Below are 24,171 nucleotides of genomic sequence, written 5' to 3'. Positions count from 1 at the left end.
AAAATGTAACTGCAGGGCTCCCATCAAAGTATCTTTCAATAGATACACAAAGACTTCTAAGATACTACATCCACTCTCAAGGGATTTATAGTCCAAGCTGGTAAATAAAGACAGTTCATGAGGCAGCTTATGAGACAAAAGTAATAATAATAAAAAGTCTGACTTCATGCCATTTTATGCTATTTAGAGTAAGTAGTTTTTCAGAAGACAGTGATATGAAGAGGCTACAGGGGGCCTTCTGGAGCAGATAAGATTTAAGTTAGCCCTTAGAGTTGAAATATATGATGTGTGGGAGACAGTAAAGATAAGTTAATGAACTGTCACCAGGAGGGAGAAAGAAGAGGAAGGAAACCAACAGTTATAGTTTGTTATATTCTAAACACTAATTGTCCTGGGGCCTTTTCATGTAAGTTTTCTAATTTACTTCTCCAAAGCTTATAGTATTAGATATATTTTATAGATAAGAAAACCGGTTCAGAGTGCCTAAGTATTACCCAAGTCTACACAATTGGTCTGCAGGAAAGCCAGGTTTTAGAAGAATCCAAGACAATGTGCTTAGTCACTTCAGTCATGTCCGACTCCCTGCAACCCCATGGACCATGGCCCGCCAGGCTCCTCTGTCCATGGGATTCTCCAGGGAAGGCAGGTTCTCCCCCATATCAAGGGCTTCTTACAAATGTCATATGAAAACTGAGGGTTTCACACTTGGGCCACTGCTTTGTGTGGAAGGGTTTGAGAATTTTTAGAGAGGTCCATAGTTCTATTTATCAATCAAGCTAAATAAATATCTGGGCATTTCCTATCCACATGTGACTCTGTGCATATTTTTACTTTCTGTTTTCAATTAAAATCCCTAATATCATGTGGTTAGGTTGAGGATTTAGTGAAATAATTTATGTAAAAACTGAACATCATGTTTTTTGTAGTTTCTCTATGAATGATTGTTACCATCATTATTATCATCATCATGAATGATACTCATTAGATGTATCTTTGCCTATATAAATATATATGTGTCTCTCTAGAAGTGATCATAACGACATAACTACATGCTTATTTCAGAGTATATGGGGTATTCTCAGATATGGCAATAGCTATAAACACATACAAGCATACCTTGGAGATATTGCAGGTTCAGTTCCAAACTTCTGCAGTAAAGTTCATGTTGTAATAAATCTTCACACTTTTTTTTTTATTTTTTAGTGCATATAAAAGTCATGTTTATGCTATACTGTAGTCAATTAAGTGTATAATAGCATTATGTCTTTAAAAATGTATGTATATCAATTTTAAAATATTATTGCTAAAAAGTGCTAAACATCACCTGACAATGCAGAACCGCCACAAATCTTCAGTTTGTAAAAAACATGATGTCTGTGAAGTAAATTAAAGTGAAGCATAATAAAGCAAGATATGCCTGCAAATGTTCTCTGTGCATGTGCAAATATATTTTGTGAAAAGTAGTATAGCATGGTAATTAACATGAAACTAATATAATGTTGTCAATTACTTATACTTCAGAAAAAGAAAAACATAAACACTGAACACATACTCCCTTTACCACACAAGCCAACTCTGCTAATTGTTAACTATGGGAACTTTGACAAATTACCTCATATCTCTGTTTTATAGTTCTTCTTTCTAATAATATGGGGATAATAAAGATATTTGCTTCATAGTACTATTGTGAGGATTGAATGATTTATTCTGTAAAACATTTTGAACAATGTCTGACGTATACACACATTATAAATATTGACTGTTATTATTTTAAACTGAAGTATAGTTGATTTTCAATATTGTGTTAATTTCTGGTATATACCAAAGTGATTCAGAAATATATATATTCTTTTTCAGATTTTTTCCATTATAGGTTATTATTATTATTATTATTATGACAGTGACTAAGGCTCTATGTGACACTGTGGAACTAATGTGGATGCAAGTGTGTGTGTCTCTGCTTTTAGATAAGACTGCATGTGTCTATGTATATGCAAGTGTATGTATATTTGTGTATATTTTATGTTGATTGTGTTTCTTGGATTGACTGTGTCTGTGTATGGTATGACTGAGTGCTTCATATCAGCCCCAAGAAGTCTAACTGCCTTGTTGATGTATCAGAATGAGAGACTAGAGGCTTAGTTCTAACTCTGAGTCAAGATTGGACACATGAAATGGATTTGTGCATTGCAAAGAAACAGCAAAGAATATTTCTTCTGATAAATGTGCTAAGTTCACAGCTCGGTGTATTTTCATAGACTGAACACATCCACGTAATCAATAGTTAAATTGAGAAACAGAACATTACCTAAAAGCCTTCTTCTTCTTCCCTACCAGCCAGTGATCCCTACCTTAAGGGCAAACATTATCCTAGCTTCTAACAGCATAGATTGGCTTTGCCTATTTTGTACTTTACATAAATGAAATCATATAATATGTACTTCTATGTCTGGTTTCTTTCTGCAGTATTATATTAGTGAGAGGCATCTATATTTTCATGTAGTGTTAGTTTGCTCATTACTATTGCTATACAGAATTTCATTATATAAATAAAATACAATTTACTCATCCATTATAATGTTGTGGGCATGTTGGCTGTTTCCAGTTTGCATCTATGAACGTTATAGCAAATGATTTTTGCTGAATTCTCATTTATTTTTAAACACAGTTTATAGGGGATGGAAAGTGATAATGATGAAAATAGAGACACAGGGAGAATTAGTGACTTCACTTGGGTACTGAGTGAGTAACAGTGACTCAATTAGGCTACTGATGCTTGTTTCCTAATTTGAGGGCCAGAGTATACTCTTCTTTTTACACTGCTGAAGAAAATGAACTCATAATTCTCTTCTGAAGAAAGTGATACCTTAAAAAAGTCAGTACAAGTGACTTTTTAACTTTTCCTTCCAAAGTCCAATATGTAGAGATCCTTGAACACTTGTTGAAAGGAATCAGGTAAGGCAGAGATTCTAGGCTAGTCAGTTTTTATGTTCTCAGTCACTCAGTCTAGGTCTTGCCTCTACTTTTCCAGACACATTCAAAGTCCTTTTGTTCTCTTTCTTCCTTACCAGAAGTTATTCATTTGCCTGTTTCCCAGAGTAACGTGGGCCATGGAGTCAGGCCATCTCCTCTGGGCTCTGCTGTTCATGCAACCTCTGTGGCCCCAACTGACTGATGGGACTACTAGAGTCTACTACCTGGGGATCCAGGATGTGCGGTGGAACTATGCTCCTAAGGGAAGGAATATCATCACGAACCAGCCTCTGGAAAGTGACATGTAGGTTTAATCTCTTGTGAAATTAGAGATGGAGTTAGGGAGGGGCACCCTTGAGGTCAGTAGGTAGCTCTTGAGGACCTTTTCCCAGGGTGTGGTTGCAGTCAGCTCCAGATCTCTCTGGGCCATAATCCCAGCGGTGCATTTCCTGAGAAACAACTAATTGACCCAGGAGGAAGTATCTCATATGGAGTCTGCTTTTCCACACTGAGATGCCTCAGCATTTTTAGAGTCTTAAAGGTCATTCCATATTTCCTTGATTTCTAAGGTGATATCCACTATGCTGTTTTAATAATAGGTGTTTAGCTTTTAAACAGGAAAGAAACATGAAATATATACAGTGTTGGTAAGATGTGTGTGGTGTATGTATGCTGCAAATAGTTCAATGGAACTATACTGATTTAAGATATGTGAAAATGTGAAAAAATAAGATCAGCCTTAGAATCAAGGAAAGAACAGTAATAGCTATCACTTATATAACATTTTGTAACAGGCACCATATTAGAAATTTATATACTTTGTCTCACCTAATTGTTATAGAAACTAAGAGGTGAATATGAATATTCTCATCTTATAGATGAGAAAACTGAGGCTCAGGGAGATCAAATGACTTCCCCAAGTCCAAGAGTAAATGGAAAATTTAGGATTTGAACCTGGGTAATGTGGATACAAAGTTGGTACTCCTCTCACCATTCAGCCTCTCACAGATCCTACAGGAATAAATTTTCTTGATCTTAGAGCTCTGCATGCATTCCAGAAATATCAGCTGAAAAAAAATTAATGTATTAAAATATCTTTTGTGATCATGAATCATGTTGTCTCTCCAAAGCATCAGAGTTTTCCAAAGTTGACAGTAACATCTCAGAGTTCTCTAGGAAGAATTTGAGTAAGAAAAAGTCATCCTTTTTTTTTTGATGAACCATCTTTCTAATTATCTAGTTTTGGAGTCACGGAATCTGGATTAAAAGTATCCTTGAGGGATAACTTTGTTATCCTCCATTTCCAATACATTGAAGTAATACATAACATTGTGGTTTTTTTCTTTAACTATTTCCCAAGCATTTTTCTAAACTCTTTTCACCAGTAACAGCTGGTACCATGATTGCCTCCATCTTACAGATGGAGAAATTATACTCAGAGAAGTTAAGTAAACTGTTAAAAGTCCTACAGATTTGAAAATGGCAATCCATGCATGCTAGGTCACTTCAGTCGTGTCTGACTCTTTGTGATCCTGTGGACTGTAGCCCACCAGGCTCCTCTGTCCATGGGGATTTTCCAGGAAAGAATATGGGAGTGGGTTGCCATGCCCTTCTCCAGGGGAAATGGCAATATTGGCATTTAATTGAAACTTCCTGGCTCCAGAGTTTATGATCTTAACATTATGCTGTAAGACTTCCCATATATAGCAGGACAACAGTAAGTCAAGCCAACTGGATAGGAAGTTGAGCACTTAAAAAGGGTCAGTTTATAGTTGGTTGCCTCCTCACTACTATATATTAAGCTGTAGTGAGTGAATCTGTCTATTTTATAGGTTGTGTGCATGAGTGGTAAATTGCTTCAGTCATGTCTGACTCTTTGCGACCCTATGGATTATAATCCGCCAGGCTCCTCTGTCCATGGGATTCTCCATGCAAGAATACTGGAGTGTGTTGCCGTGCTCTCCTAAAGGGAATCTTCTCAACCCTGGATCAAACCCGCATCCCTTATGTCTCCTGTATTGGCAGGCGGGTTCTTTACCACTATCCCACCTGAGGAACCCATTTTGTAGGTTAAAAGTGCATATCGGCAAATTCATACACTCTAATACTTCTCATTGTCTAACAATCAGATCCTAGCCTAAGGCTTTAATATTTTGATCAGTACAATCCCATTTCTTCTTATTTTGCCCTAAACAAAAATGGTCACTTTTTGGTCAGCTTCCTCTAGAAGAAAGGCAAAAATGTGAGTCTCTCTTTCCTTCCTTCCCAGAGTAGCTGCTAGCTTCTTGAAGTCTGACAAGAACCGAATAGGGAACAGCTACAAGAAGACCATCTACAAGGAATACAAGGATGGCTCATACATGGATGAAATGGTCCAGCCAGCCTGGTTGGGCTTCCTGGGGCCAGTGTTGAGGGCTGAGGTGGGAGATGTCATCCTTATCCACTTGAAGAATTTTGCCACTCGTCCCTATACCATCCATCCCCATGGTGTATTCTATGAAAAGGACTCAGAAGGTAAAATATCCCATCCTTTATTTCTCCTACTTGCAACAAATATCCCTTTTTCTTTACTGTCTTATGAGAGAGAGAGAAGCTGGGAATGAAGATAGTCTTCTTTTTTGAACTGAGGTGCCAGTTACTCTCCCCAGAGAAAATATGGGTACCATTATCAGCTCTGCTATTCATACACTGTGTAACTTTGGGCAAGTCACTGCCCCTCTCTAAACCTCAATTATTCCTTAAAAATGTAGAGATTCAATTTACTTTTTATCACAAAAAATTGCTTGAATGGAATTCCCATAAAATATTTGACTGTCTTGGAAATAGAGGAGTGTTCTGTGAATTTTCTTCTTAATAGAAAGATTGGTTTACTCATCCATAGCTCCCACTATCCCAGGCCCAACAGTTTATAATACTGACACACCAGTGAGTGAGGAATAGAGAAATAAGAAGGTCCTAACTTGATTGTTAACTCCCTGTATCATCTTGGACAAGTTATTTTCCCTCTGTTTTCTCTTTCATAAGTAGACCATTTGATAATTGAGCTGCCTTCAGACTGAAATTCTGTGGTTGTCTGCCTTTTGTTTTCCAAAGTGAGTGCTCAGAGGAAGGGAATTTTTATTCTCTCTTGCCTCCATGTCATTGGCTTTGCACTGGAGCATTACTAGGTTAAGCTGTATAGTACTTTCAATGGCTATATCTCCTTCCCCAAGGGCTGCTACCTTTTTAACCTGCTGTTGATTTAAAGTCTAGGGTTCTTGACTAGATATTACCTGAATCTGGCCTTCCTCAGGTTGTGAGGAATACTGTGCTGAACTTTAGAACTCTACCTTCCACAAAACTGAAACTAGATATCTCATATGTCAGCACTCTCCTGATTTCTCTATCTGCTAGGTCTCTCTCACCCTGGGACTGAGCATGTGCAATTTCATTTCTTAGGTTCCTTGTATCCAGATGGTTCCTCTGGTTGGTTGAAAGCTGATGATTCTGTACCCCCAGGAGGCAGCCACATCTACAACTGGACCATTCCAGAAGGCCATGCACCCACTGATGCTGACCCAGCATGCCTCACCTGGGTCTACCATTCTCATGTAGATGCTCCACGAGATATTGCTACTGGTCTCATTGGACCCCTTATAACCTGTAAAAGAGGTATAAGCCCCAAGTGTGAGCTGAAGATACAATTTGGGTTATCTAGAGGGAGCTGTGATATAATTGAATCACCTACATATTGAGCAACAGCCTGGAGAGCATTAATTTAACACCCCCATTTTTTAGCAGGAATAAACTCTACCAAACTCCATTTTCACTATTTTTTTCTATTTAATTATTTAAAAAAAAAACAAACAAAAATATTTAAAAAATACTTTGCTACTTTTTTTTTTCTTATTTCATTAAAAAAAAACTCAAATTAGTAATGATGAAAATCAAGTTACATAAGAATAAATGTGTATTAATAGTTTTTTGGATAGTATTAAAAGTGTAGCCATCAGAATTTGGGGAGGATTGTAAGTTTGGTTGGAAATGTGTTATGTTTAAGGTATAGTCAGTCCTGAAGACCTGTGTGTTGTGGTCAAATTAAGGCCCTGAGTTGAAGACATAGGCAGGGATGATGGGAGGGAATTATTCTAGATTCTATGTACTTCACCTTCAAGTCCTAGGCTCAACTGAACTGGTGACTTTATCTAAGGAATTTGGAAATAGAAATTAGCAGCAGAAGGTTCTATCTACTTTTCTGTTGCTGATGGACTCTTAAGGCTCCACTCTTTCTATTCTTAATTGTGAGTACCCCTTATAGCTTACTGTTGCTAAACAAAGAAGGTTCTTAAAGGCTCTTTTCTTTCTTTCAATAGGAACCCTGGATGGGAGCTTCCCTCCTCGGCGACAGGATGTGGACAATGATTTCTTCCTCCTTTTTAGTGTGATAGATGAGAACCTTAGCTGGCATATCAATGAGAACATTGCCACTTACTGCTCAGACCCTGCCTCAGTGGACAAAGAAGATGAGGACTTTCAGAAGAGCAATAGGATGCACGGTGAGCTGGGAGTAATTGACCACATATAACAGTGAACACTGATTGAGGTTCTCCACTGGGCCTAGTATTTGGTGAATGTTTTCACATACCTGGTTCTTTTTAATCCTCATGAGGACCATGAGTTGTAGGTGGCTTTTCCATGTTTCACTCATGAGTAAACCAAGGCTGTAGGATTACACAGAAAATAAACAGCACAGCTAAAATTCCAACCCTAATCTCTCTGACCTCATAGACTATGCTCTTGCCATTAGGTACCTTGCCTTACAATATGGAACAGCCCAGGGTTGTTAATTTCAAAGTCATATACTCTATGCTTAGTCACTGGCTAGGGTTGCCCAATGATATAAGTAGTTAACATTTCTTTGTTATAAAAAGGATGCAAACTGGAAAAAATTACATGTTTTGTAGAGAAAAGAAATGAGTTCCCATAAGGGTGTTCAGTTCAATTCAGTTCAGTCGTTCAGTCATGTCCGACTCTTTGCGACCCCATGAACTGCAGCACGCCAGGCCTCCCTGTCCATCACCAATTCCCAGAATCCACCCAAACCCATGTCCATCAAGTCGGTGATGCCATCCAACCATCTCATCCTCTGTCGTCCCCTTCTCCTCCTGCCCTCAATCTTTCCCAGCATCAGGGTCTTTTCAAATGAGTCAGCTCTTCGCATCAGGTGGCCAAAGTATTGGAATTTCAGCTTCAACATCAGTCCTTCCAATGAACACCCAGGACTGATCTCCTTTTGGATGGACTGGATGGATCTTCTTGCAGTCCAAGGGACTCTCAAGAGTCTTCTCCAACACCACAACCATTTTAATTAAATTTAAAACAAAAGGCACAGAAGTCCTAAGGCATGGACAGAAAATGGATTTTAGAAATGAAAAAAGTTGCTTTTGCTTTTGTTTAATTATAGGAGTGATTTACATAGTGACAGAGGCAGGCTCAAAACCAGAGTCCCAAGGGGAGGTGAAAACTCAAGGAGAATATGTGAAAGATGGTTTGGACAGCTCAAATTTCTCTTGAGTTTTATACCAATTGCTTGTAATGACAATTAGTTAGTTAACTTGACAATTTCCCTGTGGAAATTTCAGAATGAAATTGGCCTAGAAGGAAAGAAGGCTTATAAAATAAAACTCCATTTCTTAGAAAGCTTCCTCAGATTGCTGGGTTCGAATCCTGGTTCTACCACTTAATACCTCTGTGGTTTTGGGAGAGAAGTATTAATAACTTTACCTCTCTGAGCCTAGATTTTCACATTTTTTTTTCCATACTAGTGAATTCTGCCTATTTCCCAGGACTGTTTGTGAGATTTATACGAGATGATGCATACGGTCAGCACAGTTTACTCTTCGAAACCTCACCTAAGTGTTACCTATTATTATTATCAGATGGTAAGGCTTCTCTCATTGGGCTATCATTTCCTAACTCTGATATTTTCTTTGTATTTTATTTTGCAGCAATAAATGGCTTTGTATTTGGAAACTTGCCAGATCTAAGTATGTGTGCACAGAAACGTGTGGCCTGGCACTTGTTTGGCATGGGCAATGAGGTAGATGTCCACACAGTTTTCTTCCATGGACAGATGCTGACCATCCGAGGTCATAGAACTGATGTGGCTCATATCTTTCCAGCCACTTTTGTGAGTGCTGAAATGGTGCCCCAGGAACCTGGCACCTGGTTAATCAGCTGCCAAGTGAATAGTCATTTGCAAGGTGAGATCCAACATCTCTGATCCTTTAGATATAGGAGGTAGGTGGCAGTGATGGTTATCAGGAGCCTGGGTTTCTGACCTGGAGCCATAAGATTGGTCTTTCAGGTGAGATAACTGGATGTAAACAATGAAACATTAGAATTCTGGGATTCCAGATTCATTCTTGGCTCAGTCATTAAATTGCAGGTTGACCTTGGGCATGCTCTCTGGGTTTTATCTTCCCCGTCTCTAACATAAGATAGTAGAGGAATGGATGAGTGAACCTTTGGTAAGTCATGTCACATTTTTTGTGTCTATGTTTCCTCATCTGAGGATTGCAATAATAATTCCCACCTTAAAAAGTTGTAAAGAGGTTTCAGAGAAATAATGGGATTTTGAAGCTTAGAGATGAGGGAATGATGAGACCAAGACTGGATACAAGAGAAGAAAATGAGTACTCAAATGTGCAGTTGGAAGATAGGCACTTAAATCTTAATTCTACCTCTGACTAGCTGTGTAATCTTGGGCAAGTTATGTAACCTCTCTGATCCTTAGAAAGAAAACTTCATCTGCAAAAGGGGACATTAAGTCTGTTTCACAGGCTAGTTATGAGGACTGAAGGAAGTAACTAAAATATGTAAATCACCCAAAAAAGGTTCTAGCAGATAGTACACATTCAATGAAAATGAATATCCTTATTTCCTCTTTCTTCAAAGCTCAGATTTCTAATTTCAAATTTCAGATCTCCTTGGGATGTTGTGAGACTCAAATGAGATAATGTACCTGAGTGACCTATATACACAGCCAAGCAAATATAACACAATATCATCTATTACCACTATGCCTCAATGTAACAACTCCACTTCTGGAAACACTACTTAGAATCTACACTTTCCTGACAGTCCCAAGTGTGGAGCTTCATCTTCATATGTAGATGTTCCTTTACTTTGGAAGCTTCCCATTTTACAAATAACACTCTTTTTAAAATTTGATGCTCCCATGGGCCTAGTGTAGTAGATTTCTCTATTCTCCCCATTTACAAATCAGAGGTTAAGCTCAGATCTAGGAAGTGACTTTCCTAAATTCCTATAGATAGTGATAAGGCTTGGACTTGGAATTCAGGTATTTTGACTTCAATTTCTGTGATGTTGCTACAGTGTAAGCATTTTGCAGAGGCAAGAATAAAGGTCTGATAAATGAGTTAGTAGTGATAAGCAGGTGGGAGATACTTGAATTCCCACTTGCACTCCCTGTCTCCCAGTCAGGCTGTTTAGGAGTGAGAGAAAGTAGCTCATTTAGAGGGAGGGATAAAGAGCCTAGTGAAGGGAGAAAGTGGGAAACATTAGGAAAAGGAGGAAGATGAGTCACCTGGGTAAAAGATGTATTGGGTAGAATGGAGCCAGCCCTGATGTTTTTCCTCCAGATGGCATGCAAGCACTCTACAAGGTCAAGTCTTGCTCCATGGCACCTCCCATGAACTTACTCACAGGCAAAGTCCGGCAGTACTTCATTGAGGCCCATGAGATTCAATGGGACTATGGCCCTATGGGGCATGATGGGAGTACGGGAAAGAACTTGAGGGAGCCAGGCAGGTAAGAAGTAATGTGTTTCCTTTCTCTACTCCTTAGTCTACCCACAAACACCTATTACTCCATCTCAGAAATCTCTCACTTCACTTGGGGATCATAATCATTGTCTGGAGTTAATGGCACAACTATTAATCAAATTCTCGTGACCCTACAGGAGTGCCTGCTCTTGGAGAGTTATAAAGCTTTTTGTATGGTCATCTGAAATATTCCCAGCCAGGGGTCCAAGCAGAAAAGAAGGCCAAGATGGGGTCATGTAATTTAAAATGACATTTCTCCAATTCTAATCTACCATTTATTTATCATGTTGCTCCTTTCTTTCTTTACCATAGTCTGAAGGACACATTTAAGCTGAAGTGTATAATGTACTCTGAAAAGTATAAGAAGAGGGGAAGGAACCTGCCTTATGGTCATTCCATGTCCCTCCTTTTTGAGGAATTTCTCCAAATTTTCATGCTTCATCCATGACTCAGATATGGGCAAGATAGAGTAGAAGTTTGGTGCCCTAATCAGTTGCTGGGCCTTAAGTTACACTGACTTACTGGGCTATCAGTGATTCCAGGTCTTTTTAAAAGATGCACTTGATAGATGACTAAGAGAGTTTATGGAAAATACTATAGAACATCAAATCATGTTTATTCTCCAGTAGGAAATAATAGAATGAATCTGCAGAAAATATAGGAAAGTAGGCACTTGGGTGTCAGCATGACTTCTAAGAATCTACAACTATTCTTTCTAAGTTAGTGCACTTTCATTTTTAAATGAAAGATACTAAGGGGAGAAAGGATTTAGAGTACCTGAGGATGATTAAGGACAGATATAAGACTACGTAACTCTGGAGAATAGAACTGATCCCAGCATCTAGAACTTACAAGCAAGAAGATTTCAGCCTACTATAAAGAACTCCAATCGTAAAAACTATCCAACAGTAAGAGGAATTATTTTCTCTGAAAATGAGTTCCCTGATCTTGAAAAGGCTGAAGCAGAAGCTATGTATCATTAATTTGTATTTTGCCAGACGAGATACCTTCCCTAGATGGATGTTAACCTGGATGATCTCTGAGGTCCTTCCTAAACAAAAATCCATGCAACAGGAGTTTATTTGATATATGATATATGGCTAAATAATTTGATATTTGCCTCCTTATATGCCAGTGGCTCAGATAAATTCTTCCAGAAGAGCTCCATCCGAATTGGGGGCACTTACTGGAAAGTTCGATATGAAGCCTTCCAAGATGAGACATTCCAGGAAAAGGTGCAGCTGGAGGAGGATAAGCATCTTGGAATTCTGGGTGAGGAATTCTTAACTTATGAATTTAATTGACTAGAGCCAGAGAATTGGGGAGGGCTTAAAAACTGGAGCCTGGTGGCTACTCAGAAACATGCTGTAGACCAACATTTCTCAGAATGAGTCCCAAGAGAGTAGTGTTTTGTGGAAAACGGTTATGGGTCTGAAAATGTCTGCAAAACACTAAGTTAAACCTAGTCAAATAGTATTCTTTGGTGCAGGGCTTCCCAGAGCTGTGGATTTATTTTTGTTTACCATGAATCTCCATGATGGGAGTAAAATATACATCATTTCTTATATATATTTGACTACTGAAACTTTTTTTTTTTACATTGAACATCTTCTCATAGCAGTACTGTACAGATCATACTGTTAAACATTATTCTCTAGGTATATTTCTGAGAGGCTATTTAAGGCAGTAAGACTGTTCAGAATCTTGGAAATATAGGACCAGGAGCAAATGGCATGACATGTAGACATGGTTGCTATGGTGAGGAATGCCGAACAAAGATTAGGGCCTGACCTAAGGAAGGTATCTAAAAAGCCTAAAGTACAGTATAGCACTGAAATAGTATAGGAAGGTTGGGTGTGGCTTATTCACATACCCAACACATTCATAGATCCAGGCAACAAGATAGATTAGATGGGACAAAATTTTGAAAATGAAATAATATAATAGACCATGTTCTGGGGTTAGGTATTTACCAGTTGATTTTCTGAGTTCTGATAATGGACAATTGGTGTTTCATTAGCTGGATAGGGAGATAATCAGGAGCAGAAACACACCTTGGTTTGGAAAAGAGATTGAGTGTTAAGTATAAAAGAGCTATCCTATTCCATTGGTCTATATATCTGTTGTCCTTATGCTACTACCACACTGGTTTGATTACTGTAGCTTTGTAGTAAGTATTAAAATCAGAACATGTAATGTCTTCCAGTTTGTTCTTTTTACCCCCAAGATTATTTTGCTGCTTGGAGTCCCTTAAGATTACATATTGCTCATGTGGAATTGACATTTTAACAATATTAATTCTTCTGACTTATGAACATGGGATGTATTTCCACTTTCATGTGTATTTTATCAATGGTTTATAGTTTTATTTCTACAAATCTTTTACCTCTTTGGTTAAATAATGTCTAGGTATTTTATTCTTTTCATGGTATTATAAATGAAATTGCTTCTGTAATTTATCTTTCAAATTTTCCCTGTTAGTGCAACTGACTTTTGTGTCTTGACTTTGTATTCTACTCTTTTGAGGAATTCATTTATTTTAATTTTGGGTGTGTGTGTGGAAGCTTTACGATTTTCCAAATAATTATGATAAGGATCATACCATCTGCAAATAGAGATATTTTACTTCTTCATTTCCAATTTGGATATCTTTTATTTCTTTTCCTTGACTAATTGCTCTGGCTAGAAACCCCAGTAATATGTTGAATAGAAGTGGTAAAAGCAAATATCCTTTCTTGTTCCTAATCTCAGAGGAAAAGTTTCAGTCTTTCAACATAGAGTATGATGTTTGTGGTGGGTTTTTCATATATGGCTTTTATTATGTTGAAGCAGTCTCTTTCTATTCCTAGCTTTTGAATGTTTTGTATTATTAAAGGGTGTTCAATTTTGTTCAGTGTTTTTTTCTGCATTAACCAAGATGATGATTTCTTTTTATTTTGTTAACATAGTGTATTACACTGACTGTTTTTTGTGTGTTGAAACATTCTTGCATTACAGGAATAAATATGACTTAGTCAAGATATGTAATTTTTTTAATATGCTGCTATCTTTTGTTTGCTAGTAATTTGTTGGGGATTTTTGCATTAGTGTTCAGAAGTAGTACTGGTGTATAGTTTTTCTTTTCTTGTAATATCTTTGTCAAGCTTTGATATCAGTGTAATTCTGACCTCATAGAATGGGTTAGAATATAATCCCTCCTTTCCAATTTTTGGGGAATATTTGAGAATTGGTAGTAGTTCTTTAAATGTTTAGTAGAATTCACCAGTAAAGCCATCTGGCTTTTCTTAGTTGCCATATTTTTGATTAATGGTCAATCTTTTTATTTGTCTTTCAGATTTTCTATTTCCTCACACTTAAGTCTTGGTAGGTTTTCTGTTCTAGAAATTCATCTATTTGCTCATGTACAATTGTGAATAGCATCCTCTTATAATTTTATTTTTTTACTTCTATATGACTAGTAGTGATGTCCCTACTTTCATTTCTAATTTTAGTAATTTGAGTCTTTTTGGCTATGCTGGGTCTTCATTGTTGTGCAGGCTTTCCTCTAGTTGCAGCAAGCAGGGGCCACTCTCTAGTTGTGGTAAGTAGGCTTCTCATTATGGTGGCATCTCTTGTTGTGGAGCACGGACTCCAGAACACTTGGGCTTCAGTAATTGTGGCATGTAGGCTCAGTAGTTGTGGCTCCTAAGCTCCATAACACAGGCTCGGTAGTTATGGTGCATGGGTTAGCTGCTCTGCAGCATGGGATCCTCCTGTATCTGGGATTGAACCAATGTCTTCCCCATTGGCAGGCGGACTCTTTACAACTAAGCCACCAGGGAAGCCTGAGATAGTGGATTTTAAATTGCTTTTTATAACTATAAATGGCAATATACTAGAAAAAGATTATTCTTACTATTGCAGAGATAAAAGTTTTCTCTCTTTTACATTTCTTTCCTTTCCCTTCTGTTTCCATCCTCTCTGGTCATCACTGTTTTTATTCCCATTGTCTCTCCTTCCCATTTTCCAGGACCAGTGATTCGGGCTGAGGTGGGTGACACCATCCTGGTGATCTTCTACAACCGTGCCTCCCAGCCATTCAGCATACAGCCTCATGGAGTCTTTTATGAGAAGGACTCTGAGGGAACTGTGTACAATGATGGTGAGCAGGCAGGGTTTCAAAAAATGTGGGCTGCAGAAAATAACAGGTACCTCTAGAGCAGCAGTCTCCAACCTTTTTTGGCACCAGGGACTAGTTTCATGGAAGACAATTTTTCCATAGACGGGGTTGGAGAGAATGGTTTTAGGATGATTCAAGTGCATTATATTTATTGTTCACTTTATTTCTGTTATTAGTGCCTCAGCTCCATCTCAGACCATCAGGCATTAGATTCTGGAGTTTGGGCACCCCTGCTCTAGAGGATATATAAATAGGGGAAGGAAGGAGAGAAAAGAAGGCAGAATTAACTACCATGGATGGATGTTGTTGAGTATGATATTATAGTGAGACAGAGCTGGGACCAATGAGACAACTTTTAAATATAAATATATTCTAGTTATAAAAATAACATATATGTTGTGGAATTTTGATAAAAATGGAAAATTATAAAATAAATAGACCCCATAGGTAGAGTGCCATTATAGTTTGATATACTTTTTCATATTTTCTGTGTTTATACAAATGTATATATTTATAATGATATGTTTTGTACATTTTGGTATCTTACTGTTTTCTTTTTTTTGGTATAAATTTATTTATTTTAATTGGAGGCTAATTACTATTTTCTCTTACCTTTATATTGTGCCCATCTTCTATGTCATTATAATGTTACAAACATTTTAATGACTATGTAATAGGGTAAAAATATTTACCTTATCCCCTATCATTTGGAGATGTACATTGCTTTCATTATTTGTTTGATATTGTATATCATGTTGCAATGAATGAATATGTACATTTGGTTTGAATTACTACCTCAGGAAGAATCCTACAAGTGGGATTATTGAGTAGTTAATTTCTTCTTTTCCTTGAGAGTAATACTAACACATGCATGCTAATATCTCAAGTCAAAAGTACCAAAAAAAATACTGAAAGCATAAAAGGCAAAGTTACAGACAAATCTAGAATAAAAGAATATTCTGCAATGCAACTGGTCTAGACTTTTCAAGAAATTGGTACCAAAGGCAGTGGGGGTGGGGGAGAATCAAAGAGACAACACCAAGGGCAACATTAAATCCTTGTCTAATTTTTGTTGTATAAAAAGATACATTTGGTAGATAATTGGATTTTTTATTACACTGATATTAAATGGTACTAGGGTATTTTTGAGGTGTGGTAATCTTATTGTGATAATATAAGAGATGGTTACTGATGTATATAGAAGTAAAATGTCATTATTCTTACATTTCACTTCCCAATGATTTAGAAAAAGTAACCATACACATAGATTTAGATAAATTTAAGATGGCTAAGCTTGTGATAAAATAGATAACCAACAAGTCCCTACTGTAAAAAAAAATTGGTAAATAAATTTTAAAAATAAAATACAAAAAGAAGGATGGCCAAATATTAATCAGCTCCAAGTGGTAGAGTGGTTATTGTCCTATCCTTTAAAGTTTTCTGTATGTTCGAAACTTTAAAGAGTTAGGAACAATGAATGAACAAGAAAAAATAAGTTAAAATCATCCTAAATTATACTACCATGTGATAAATTCCAAAATGCCTTTGTAGTTTATGATCTTTACTCCACTATTTGGAGATGTTGACACTCTAGCCAATGTGAGCAATAAATTCTACGTTTTTCCTGCAGACTCTTCCCACTCTGGCTTAGTGGCTAGGCCCTTTGAGAAAGTAACATACCGCTGGACAGTCCCTCCCCATGCTGGTCCCACTGTTCAGGATCCTGCCTGTCTCACCTGGACATACTTCTCTGCTGCAGATCCCATAAGGGATACCAATTCTGGTCTGGTGGGCCCCCTGCTGGTGTGCAAGGCTGGCACCTTGGGTACAGATGGCAAGCAGGTATTGTCAAGGTTTCTGGCTGGAAAGCCTGCTGGGAAGATGATAAGGCTGAGTTGTTAAATAGAAGTTATGCATGGATCTGGGTTCTAAAAATAAGAGCATAAAATTAACCAAGTTATTGAATTGGAAATTAATAGTTGGTGACCTCATGCTATTTTTTTTTTTTTTTGGCCTCATCTCTTTGTCTAAACTTTATTTTTTTCCTTTTCTTCTTCTTTTTACTTTTTTTTTTTTAATTGGAGGATAACTGCTTTACAATGTTGTGTTGGTTTCTGCCGTACAACTACACAGATCAGTCATGACCTCATGCTATTTTGCATGCTATTCTGTTCACAAACACACATCTTCCTTAGTGTCTATTCCTTTCAATTTTATATTCTCCCAATATCTCTTCATTTTTTTAAATCTCAGTGGCCCTTAAAACTTGCTGCTGCTGCTGCTAAGTCGCTTTGGTCATGTCCGACTCTGTGCGACCCCATAGACAGCAGCCCACCAGGCTCCCCCGTCCCTGGGATTCTCCAGGCAAGAACATTGGAGTGGGTTGCCATTTCCTTCTCCAATGCGTGAAAGTGAAAAGTGAAAGTGAAGTCGCTCAGTCGTGTCCGACTCTTCGCGACCCCATGGACTGCAGCCCACCAGGCTCCTCTGTCCATGGGATTTTCCAGGCAAGAGTACTGGAGTGGGGTGCCATCGCCTTCTCCATAAAACTTGCTTCTAATCCTCAAATCTTCCCTACTGTTTTCTTGTTTTCTTTTATATTCAGCCCACAATTCTTAGCTGTTTAACTTTGGGCAAATTACTTAACCTCTCTTTGCCTCAATTTTATCATCTATAGTAAAAGGTTAACAATGGAAGTAAATATCTTGGCTTTCTGTGAAGATTAATTAAAATAATCCATATAGAATGCTTAGTACAGTGTCTGATACCTAGTAAACACTCAGTAATAATAATATTACTAAAATTAATAATTGATAATAAAATATGTTAATAATTAGTATACTTATTTTTTATTTTATTTTCTAACTTATCCCCCCATAGAGTATCTCACTGATCTCCTAGCCATTTTTCCGCATTCCTACTCCTAGTTGATTCCAGGCACTCTTCTATCATACTCTGTACCTCTTCATCATAATCTTTTACTTCTTCCCTGCCCCTTTTCTTGCATTCCTCCCCTCCAGTCTTATAACTTTATTCTAACCATCTTTACCTACATGCAATTTGCAGTTACTTGAGGAAAAACTTCTTAGCAACAACTACAGCTCTAGGCAGGAGATATGGATTTGGCTCTGTGTTTGGAAAGGAAATGGGAAATAATCAAGGATCACTGGGATCTGAAGCTGCACAGTTCACAACTGTTAAAACTGTTGTTATTCTCCTTTGTTTTCTTCCACTGGGACTACAGAAAGGGGTGGATAAAGAATTCTTTCTCCTTTTCACTGTTTTGGATGAGAACAAGAGCTGGTACAGCAATGCCAATCAAGCAGCTGCTATGTTGGATTCCCGACTGCTCTCAGAGGATGCCAAGGGTTTTCAAGACTCTAATCGGATGCATGGTATGGGGAGTGCTTTTACCCTAAGCTATAGCTGAGAGGTTATGAGTAAAATCTAACCTAGACTTAATCATGATCCATCCCCGAAAACATTGATTCTATTGGTCAACTCTGCTAAGAGACAAGCTAAATTGAGGGATTAAACCTAAGACAACACATCTTATCCTTAACACCTTCCTGTGCTTTGTTCTGTGTTATGCAGTGTGGGAGACACTGGAAAAAAAGTACTATGAAATGAGGATTGCATACAAAGGGCCCACTAGGAAAATGAGGAGAGTAACCTGGGATGATACCTTTCCAGTCTTACCTCCTCTTTTATCACCCACTATCCTTGCTTCCCAACTTCCTACTACAGCCAAATGGAGATATTTTCTCTATGTAGACATGTGTGTGTAGCATGCTCAGTCGCTCAGCCATGTCCAACTCTTTGCAATCCCATGGACTACTGTAGTCTACCAGGCTCCTCTGTCCATGGAATTTTCCAGGCAAGAATACTGGAGTGGGTTGCCATTTCCTGCTCCTGGGGATCTTCCTGACCCAGGGATTGAACCTATGTCTTCTGAATCTTCTGCCTTGGCAGGCGGATTCTATACAGACATACCCCTTGTACTTTTCTGAGCTCAAGCTTTTGTAATGTTTTGTACTCCACTTGAAAAGCCCCTCTTTACATATTTGCTTTTATCCTAAGGAAATTCTGCCCATTCTCTAAAACTCTACTCATAAATAACCTCTTCCATGTAACCATTTCTTATCACCCGATCCCAGGATAATGACACCCTTTTGTGAACTACTGTTGTATTTTTATCAGATTTTTAAATTGCAAGTTCCATACAATCCTCAATATTGTAGTTGTTTGCTACATGGCTTTTGACTTCTGCTAGACTGTAATTTCCTTAAAGGTGAGTATCATTTGTTGTTTATCTGTTTACACTTTACATGGTCTAATATATAGTAAATAGTTATTGAACTGATGAACTACTAAATTAATGAGTAGGTGAAGGGATCAGTGAGTGAATTGATACGGAGAAATGGTCCAAGTTTGCAAGGAGCTCTCAGCATTTTGCAATTAAATGAGACTAATAATACCCATTAAACAATTATAGAACATGTAAGGCAGACTATGATTAAGTGCTAAATTGTGTGGAACAGCTTTTAAATGACATAAAGTTCAGAAGAGGAGAACATTGATGAAGAAAAATCCAGTTAAAGAATTCTTGGAAGAAGGAAGTGCTTGACTAAGCCTTGAAGTTTGAATCAAACTTTGCAATCAAACACTGTAGTAAAGGAAGCATAATCAAGAGGTTAATTATGTTTCCATCAGCATCCCATGGAATTATCAAATAAAGTTACTCATTAAAGCTGGTCTCAGTGGGTGTAAGGACATTGAAAAGGGATCAGCTTCAAGCAGGTCTCCCTGTATTTTTGAGGGGAGTGTGTAGGGTGAGATGTGGTCAAAAATGAGTATGTTGTCTTTTGGCTCTATCTCTTGGTTCTCATTACCAGTCAGTTACATCAGTTGGAAAAAATAATACAGTATATGAACCAAATTTATTCCAGATTGAATTTATTGGGCACATGGTAAGTATTAGGCAACATCCTAGGTTCTTAGATACAGAAAAAATGATGTGCTTCCTGCTAAGTCAATCTAGTATAGAAGATAAATGTAAGTAAATCATAGGACTCTATGGTAAGTGACATTTCAGAATTTTGTGGGAATAAAATATCAAGGAAGCCAGAAAGAGTGTAATAACTCTGCTTCACAGGGTAGGTGATATTTGAGCTAGTGTATAATGCATGTGTAGTAGTTTGTTGTAGTAAAAGACAGTGGGGGGAATTTATTATCAGCAGAGGGAACAACATGTGAAAAGCCAACATGTATTTTCTAAGTGCCTACCATGTTTAAGGTCTTGTGGTGTGTGTTAGTTGTTCAGTCTTGTCTGACTCTTTGCAATCCCATACACCATAACCCACCAAGCCTCTCTGTCCATGAAATTCTCCAGGCAAGAATACTGGAGTGGGTTTCCTTCTCCAGGGGATCTTCCCAACCCAGGGATCAACCTCAGGTCTCCCACATTGCAGGCAGGCTTTTTACCATCTGAGCCACATGCACAGGCAAATAGAGCTCACAGGATAACGGTGTGTATGTGTATATGGAAGAGAATGTGGGGATAGATTATAGGTAGAAGTACAGGGAGGAAGATTCTGTAGGATTCAGGCCAGAGATGATGAAAGCCAGAATCAGGGCAATGGGAGTGAAAATGAAGAGGATGATATAGATTGAAAGCTGAAGAAGGAGTGTTGGAGAACACTAACACTTTATAGGAGCATGGAGAATGAGAATAAGATGGAGGAGAAACAATCAGAAAAGCTATAAGAGAACCAGGGAAGTATGGTGCTACAGAACCAAGGGAGGGGAGTTTTAAGAAAGTGTGAATAGGAGAGATTGATACTTTTTTGTTATGTGAAGGGGTTTTGGGAGTGGAGAATAGTTCAGTTTTGCCAGAATGTGAAATATGGTGGAGGAGGGTCAGGATGTAAAACCAGAAAGGTCATTCGAGCCCTCATCCCAACGAGACAGAGCATCATAAGTAGAATTAATGTGGCTTAGAGAACAAGGTAGAGGAGTTGAGAATGACTCAGAAATTTCAAGTTGTGGGAAACCTTAGTACAGTGCTGATGCCACACTGCTGGCTGGTGTCTGAGTAATCTGTTCTCATCTTCCCATTTTGTCTTGTGTTTCTGTTTTCCAGCCATTAATGGGTTTCTGTTCTCTAATCTGCCCAAGCTGGACATGTGCAAGGGTGACACAGTGGCCTGGCACCTGCTTGGCCTGGGCACAGAGACTGATGTGCACGGGGTCACATTCCAGGGCAACACTGTGCAGCTTCAGGGCATGAGGAAGAGTGCAGCCACGCTCTTTCCTCACACCTTTGTTATGGCCATCATGCAGCCTGACAACCCTGGTAAGTGCCTTAGCAGCTGGCCCTAGGCTGAGAAAAATTTTTGAGCATTGGGCCAGATGAGGTGTGGAGCTGTTGAACAGCAAAGAAAAGTCATATTGAGGTACTTGAGAACTTTTCAAAATTGTTGTCTCCTTTTCTCAATGTGTACTCATGTTTTGGTTATTTGGATTCTCTTCTCAGCTGCAGGCAGAATAAAGAGCTGAGAAAGTTCTTTTCTGGAATGACAAGAGGAAAATAGAGATGCTGCCCAGTATTAGGGCAATTCTTGCATAGGCAGAGAATGGACTTGGCCACGTAGCCCCATGGCCATGTAGAGATTCTATAGATATAAGCCCTGCATTGAAGAAAAGATCAATGAAATATACCTATAAGTGCTTCCAACTCTGATATTCTGTGAAGATTTTTGCAACCTTCTGGTAGGAGCAGGGTGGCATGTGCTGTAACAGTTTTAGCCTAGGAATCAGAACACAGGAACTTCTAGTCCAGGGTCTTTCATTAACTTGCTGTCTTACAATTTGTCTAGTCACTTCCCCTCTCTGTGGCTAGATTTCTTTCTTCTTTTCTTTTTTGTTCATTTCTCCTCCTCTCTTCCTCTCTTTCGTTCTTCTCTCTTTCTCCATCCCTCCTTCATTCCCCCTCCTCCTCCCTCTCCTTATCTTTCTTTCATAATTAAATTTGACTATAATGTTTTTTCAGATTCCATCTTTGTGTGACATTTCCTAACTTGGCAGAACGTTTTCTCTGCAGTTGCTAGGATGTATTCTTTTTTCCAGGCAATAGGTGACAGTAGTGTTTGTAAGAAATATCTGTCAGTTCCGTGCAGTTCTCACTAAACTTTTAGTTCTATAAATTCCATTCATATTTGAGGAAAAATCCTTAAACAAAACAAGTTTCCTTGACAACTTAATGATTTCGTCCTGGCATTGGATTTGACACACACTTGACATGAAGCAGGCCTCCACAGACTTCTTGGGTCCTCATTTCTGCCCATCTACCTAGGATACTTTGGTCAAGGAGAGTTGATGTCAGCAAATTAGAAACAGCAATTAATGGGGCTGAAAGGACCAACAGATGAATGCTTGTAGTGAGCGCTGGGGTGGGGGAAGTTCTGAAAAAAAAAAAAAAAGACTCTTCTCTCTAGCTATGGTCCGAAAGCCAAACCCTAGGTTTAATCTCTTTCATACAAAATTAACCAGGCTCCCCTGTAAGATCTACATGGCTCTCTAGGGTTCACAGTTATTAATATTTTGGCAGTGAATGGGTTTATAAGAAAAGCTTAAAAGGTTACTCTCAGTCAAAAAAAAAAAAAAAACCCTAACTTTTTATCTGCATTTTCCAGTCTTTCAAATTCTCCTCTTCCTGAAGAATTTTTGAGTCATAGAATATTGCAAGAGTCCCTTAGAGATAATCTTATTTCACTTATTTTACTAATGGGAGGAAGAGACAGAAATCTGGAGAGGGAAAATGATTTTCTCAGGTTAGGGATGTCAGCTCTATTTTTTTCTCCCCTTTGGTCCCATCTCCATCAACCCCTGTTAATTCTTACTCCTAGATAATCTTTTATCTGAAGTCACCTTCATTATACCTCTGGTAGGGGTTGATGTCTAATTAGGATTTAGAGAGACCATTGGAATAGCTCCCCAAAGATAGGACAAAAGTACCAAATTAATGAAAAGACCAGAACCAGAATCTGGCTTTGGAAGTCTAGAAAAAGAAGTTGCAATGAAGATTGGTCAATATGCATATGCAATCAAGCAGCTTTGCAGGTAACTTAAAAACATCACCATGGAGATTCAACATGTTGTTTGCTGGATGCTTACAATTATGTTTAAAAAAGAGAAGAACAAATTCCCAGAAAAAAATGCAGCAAAATATTAAGAGTGTGAGTGTTATAAGTTTCTTTGTGACTTTTTAAAATCTTTTTGCTTTGCTTTAAATCCTAATAAAATTTTAATTTCAGATATCAACTACATTTAATGGAAATGACATTTTTACATTTAAAAATATCCTGAATAATACACCTCAGCTGTCCCAGAAGAACTACTGATACTAGAGTTTTGATAGCCAGAGAAAGTGGCAGGTAAAGAGGCTAGAGCTTGTAATGTGCTCTTTTCCACCAACTTCATGTTAGATTTCTCAGCATCAAAAAGAATATTTATTACTGCTCTGATGCTTCAGAGTTTCTTTTCTCTTTCACCATTAGAACTCACTGTTTATTCATTTATCTCCCCTCCACACCCTCTTTTCTTTCCCCATTACTTTTCCTCTCTTCTCTCATTTTCCTATTCCTCTTTCATCCTTTCTTTGTTTTGTTTCTCTCTCCCTTTTTATATATCTTCTTTTCCCCTCTTTCCTTCATTCCTATCCTTTTTAAATCTATTTTCTCCTATCTTGCCTTTTATCTTTCCTTCTTTTCATTTTCTCCTTGCATTAGTTTTGTCTTTCTGCCCATTCTTCTTTTCCCTCTCTTCTCTCTTTTTTTACTGTTTTTTTTTTCTTCCTGTGAGTTTTTCCTAGCCTTTTTTTACTTCCTTTCTTTTTGCTTTTAATCTTCTTTTAATCTTCTTTTCTCTATTTATTTTTTCCATTCCTCTTATTTTCTTTGCTTCTTTTTCCTTTTCCTTTAATATGTATCTTTTCTTTTGTCTCTTGTCTTCATGTTTTTTTCTTTTTTCTTCCTCTTGTTTTATTTTACCTTTTTTTCTTTTTTTTTACAGGTAGATTTCCCCCAGACATAGTAAACATGTGTTTCCTTACACTTGTTGGTCTAGATGCTAGGGATGTGAGAATGAATGAGGTAGTTCACAGTTAGTGTGGAAAGGAGATAGGTATGTAAACAGTATTCACAATTTTATGAC

General features: G+C 37.9%; 1 protein-coding gene across 9 annotated transcripts in view; it reads left to right on the top strand.

Moving 5' to 3' along the window:
* HEPH (hephaestin) overlaps positions 1 to 24,171 on the top strand; it is a 146,075-nt gene that overhangs the window by 4,809 nt on the left and 117,095 nt on the right. For 5 of the 9 annotated variants that reach the window (XM_061410290.1, XM_061410296.1, XM_061410295.1 and 2 more), the window contains exons 2-12: positions 3,072 to 3,277; positions 5,243 to 5,487; positions 6,412 to 6,624; positions 7,326 to 7,508; positions 8,961 to 9,215; positions 10,617 to 10,785; positions 11,935 to 12,071; positions 14,809 to 14,940; positions 16,589 to 16,800; positions 18,203 to 18,353; positions 21,101 to 21,313. In XM_061410290.1, coding sequence (XP_061266274.1) covers positions 3,111 to 3,277; positions 5,243 to 5,487; positions 6,412 to 6,624; positions 7,326 to 7,508; positions 8,961 to 9,215; positions 10,617 to 10,785; positions 11,935 to 12,071; positions 14,809 to 14,940; positions 16,589 to 16,800; positions 18,203 to 18,353; positions 21,101 to 21,313 — 2,077 coding nt within the window. In that variant the 5' untranslated portion in view covers positions 3,072 to 3,110. The remainder of the gene's footprint in view (positions 1 to 3,071; positions 3,278 to 5,242; positions 5,488 to 6,411; positions 6,625 to 7,325; positions 7,509 to 8,960; positions 9,216 to 10,616; positions 10,786 to 11,934; positions 12,072 to 14,808; positions 14,941 to 16,588; positions 16,801 to 18,202; positions 18,354 to 21,100; positions 21,314 to 24,171) is intronic. The other 4 variants (XM_061410293.1, XM_061410292.1, XM_061410291.1 and 1 more) reach the window with 3 other exon arrangements.

This window comes from Bos javanicus, chromosome X (assembly GCF_032452875.1).
Source record: "Bos javanicus breed banteng chromosome X, ARS-OSU_banteng_1.0, whole genome shotgun sequence".
Lineage (NCBI taxonomy): Eukaryota > Metazoa > Chordata > Mammalia > Artiodactyla > Bovidae > Bos > Bos javanicus.
Note: the sequence above shows the minus strand (reverse complement) of the source record. Positions and strands in the feature narration are given on the sequence as shown.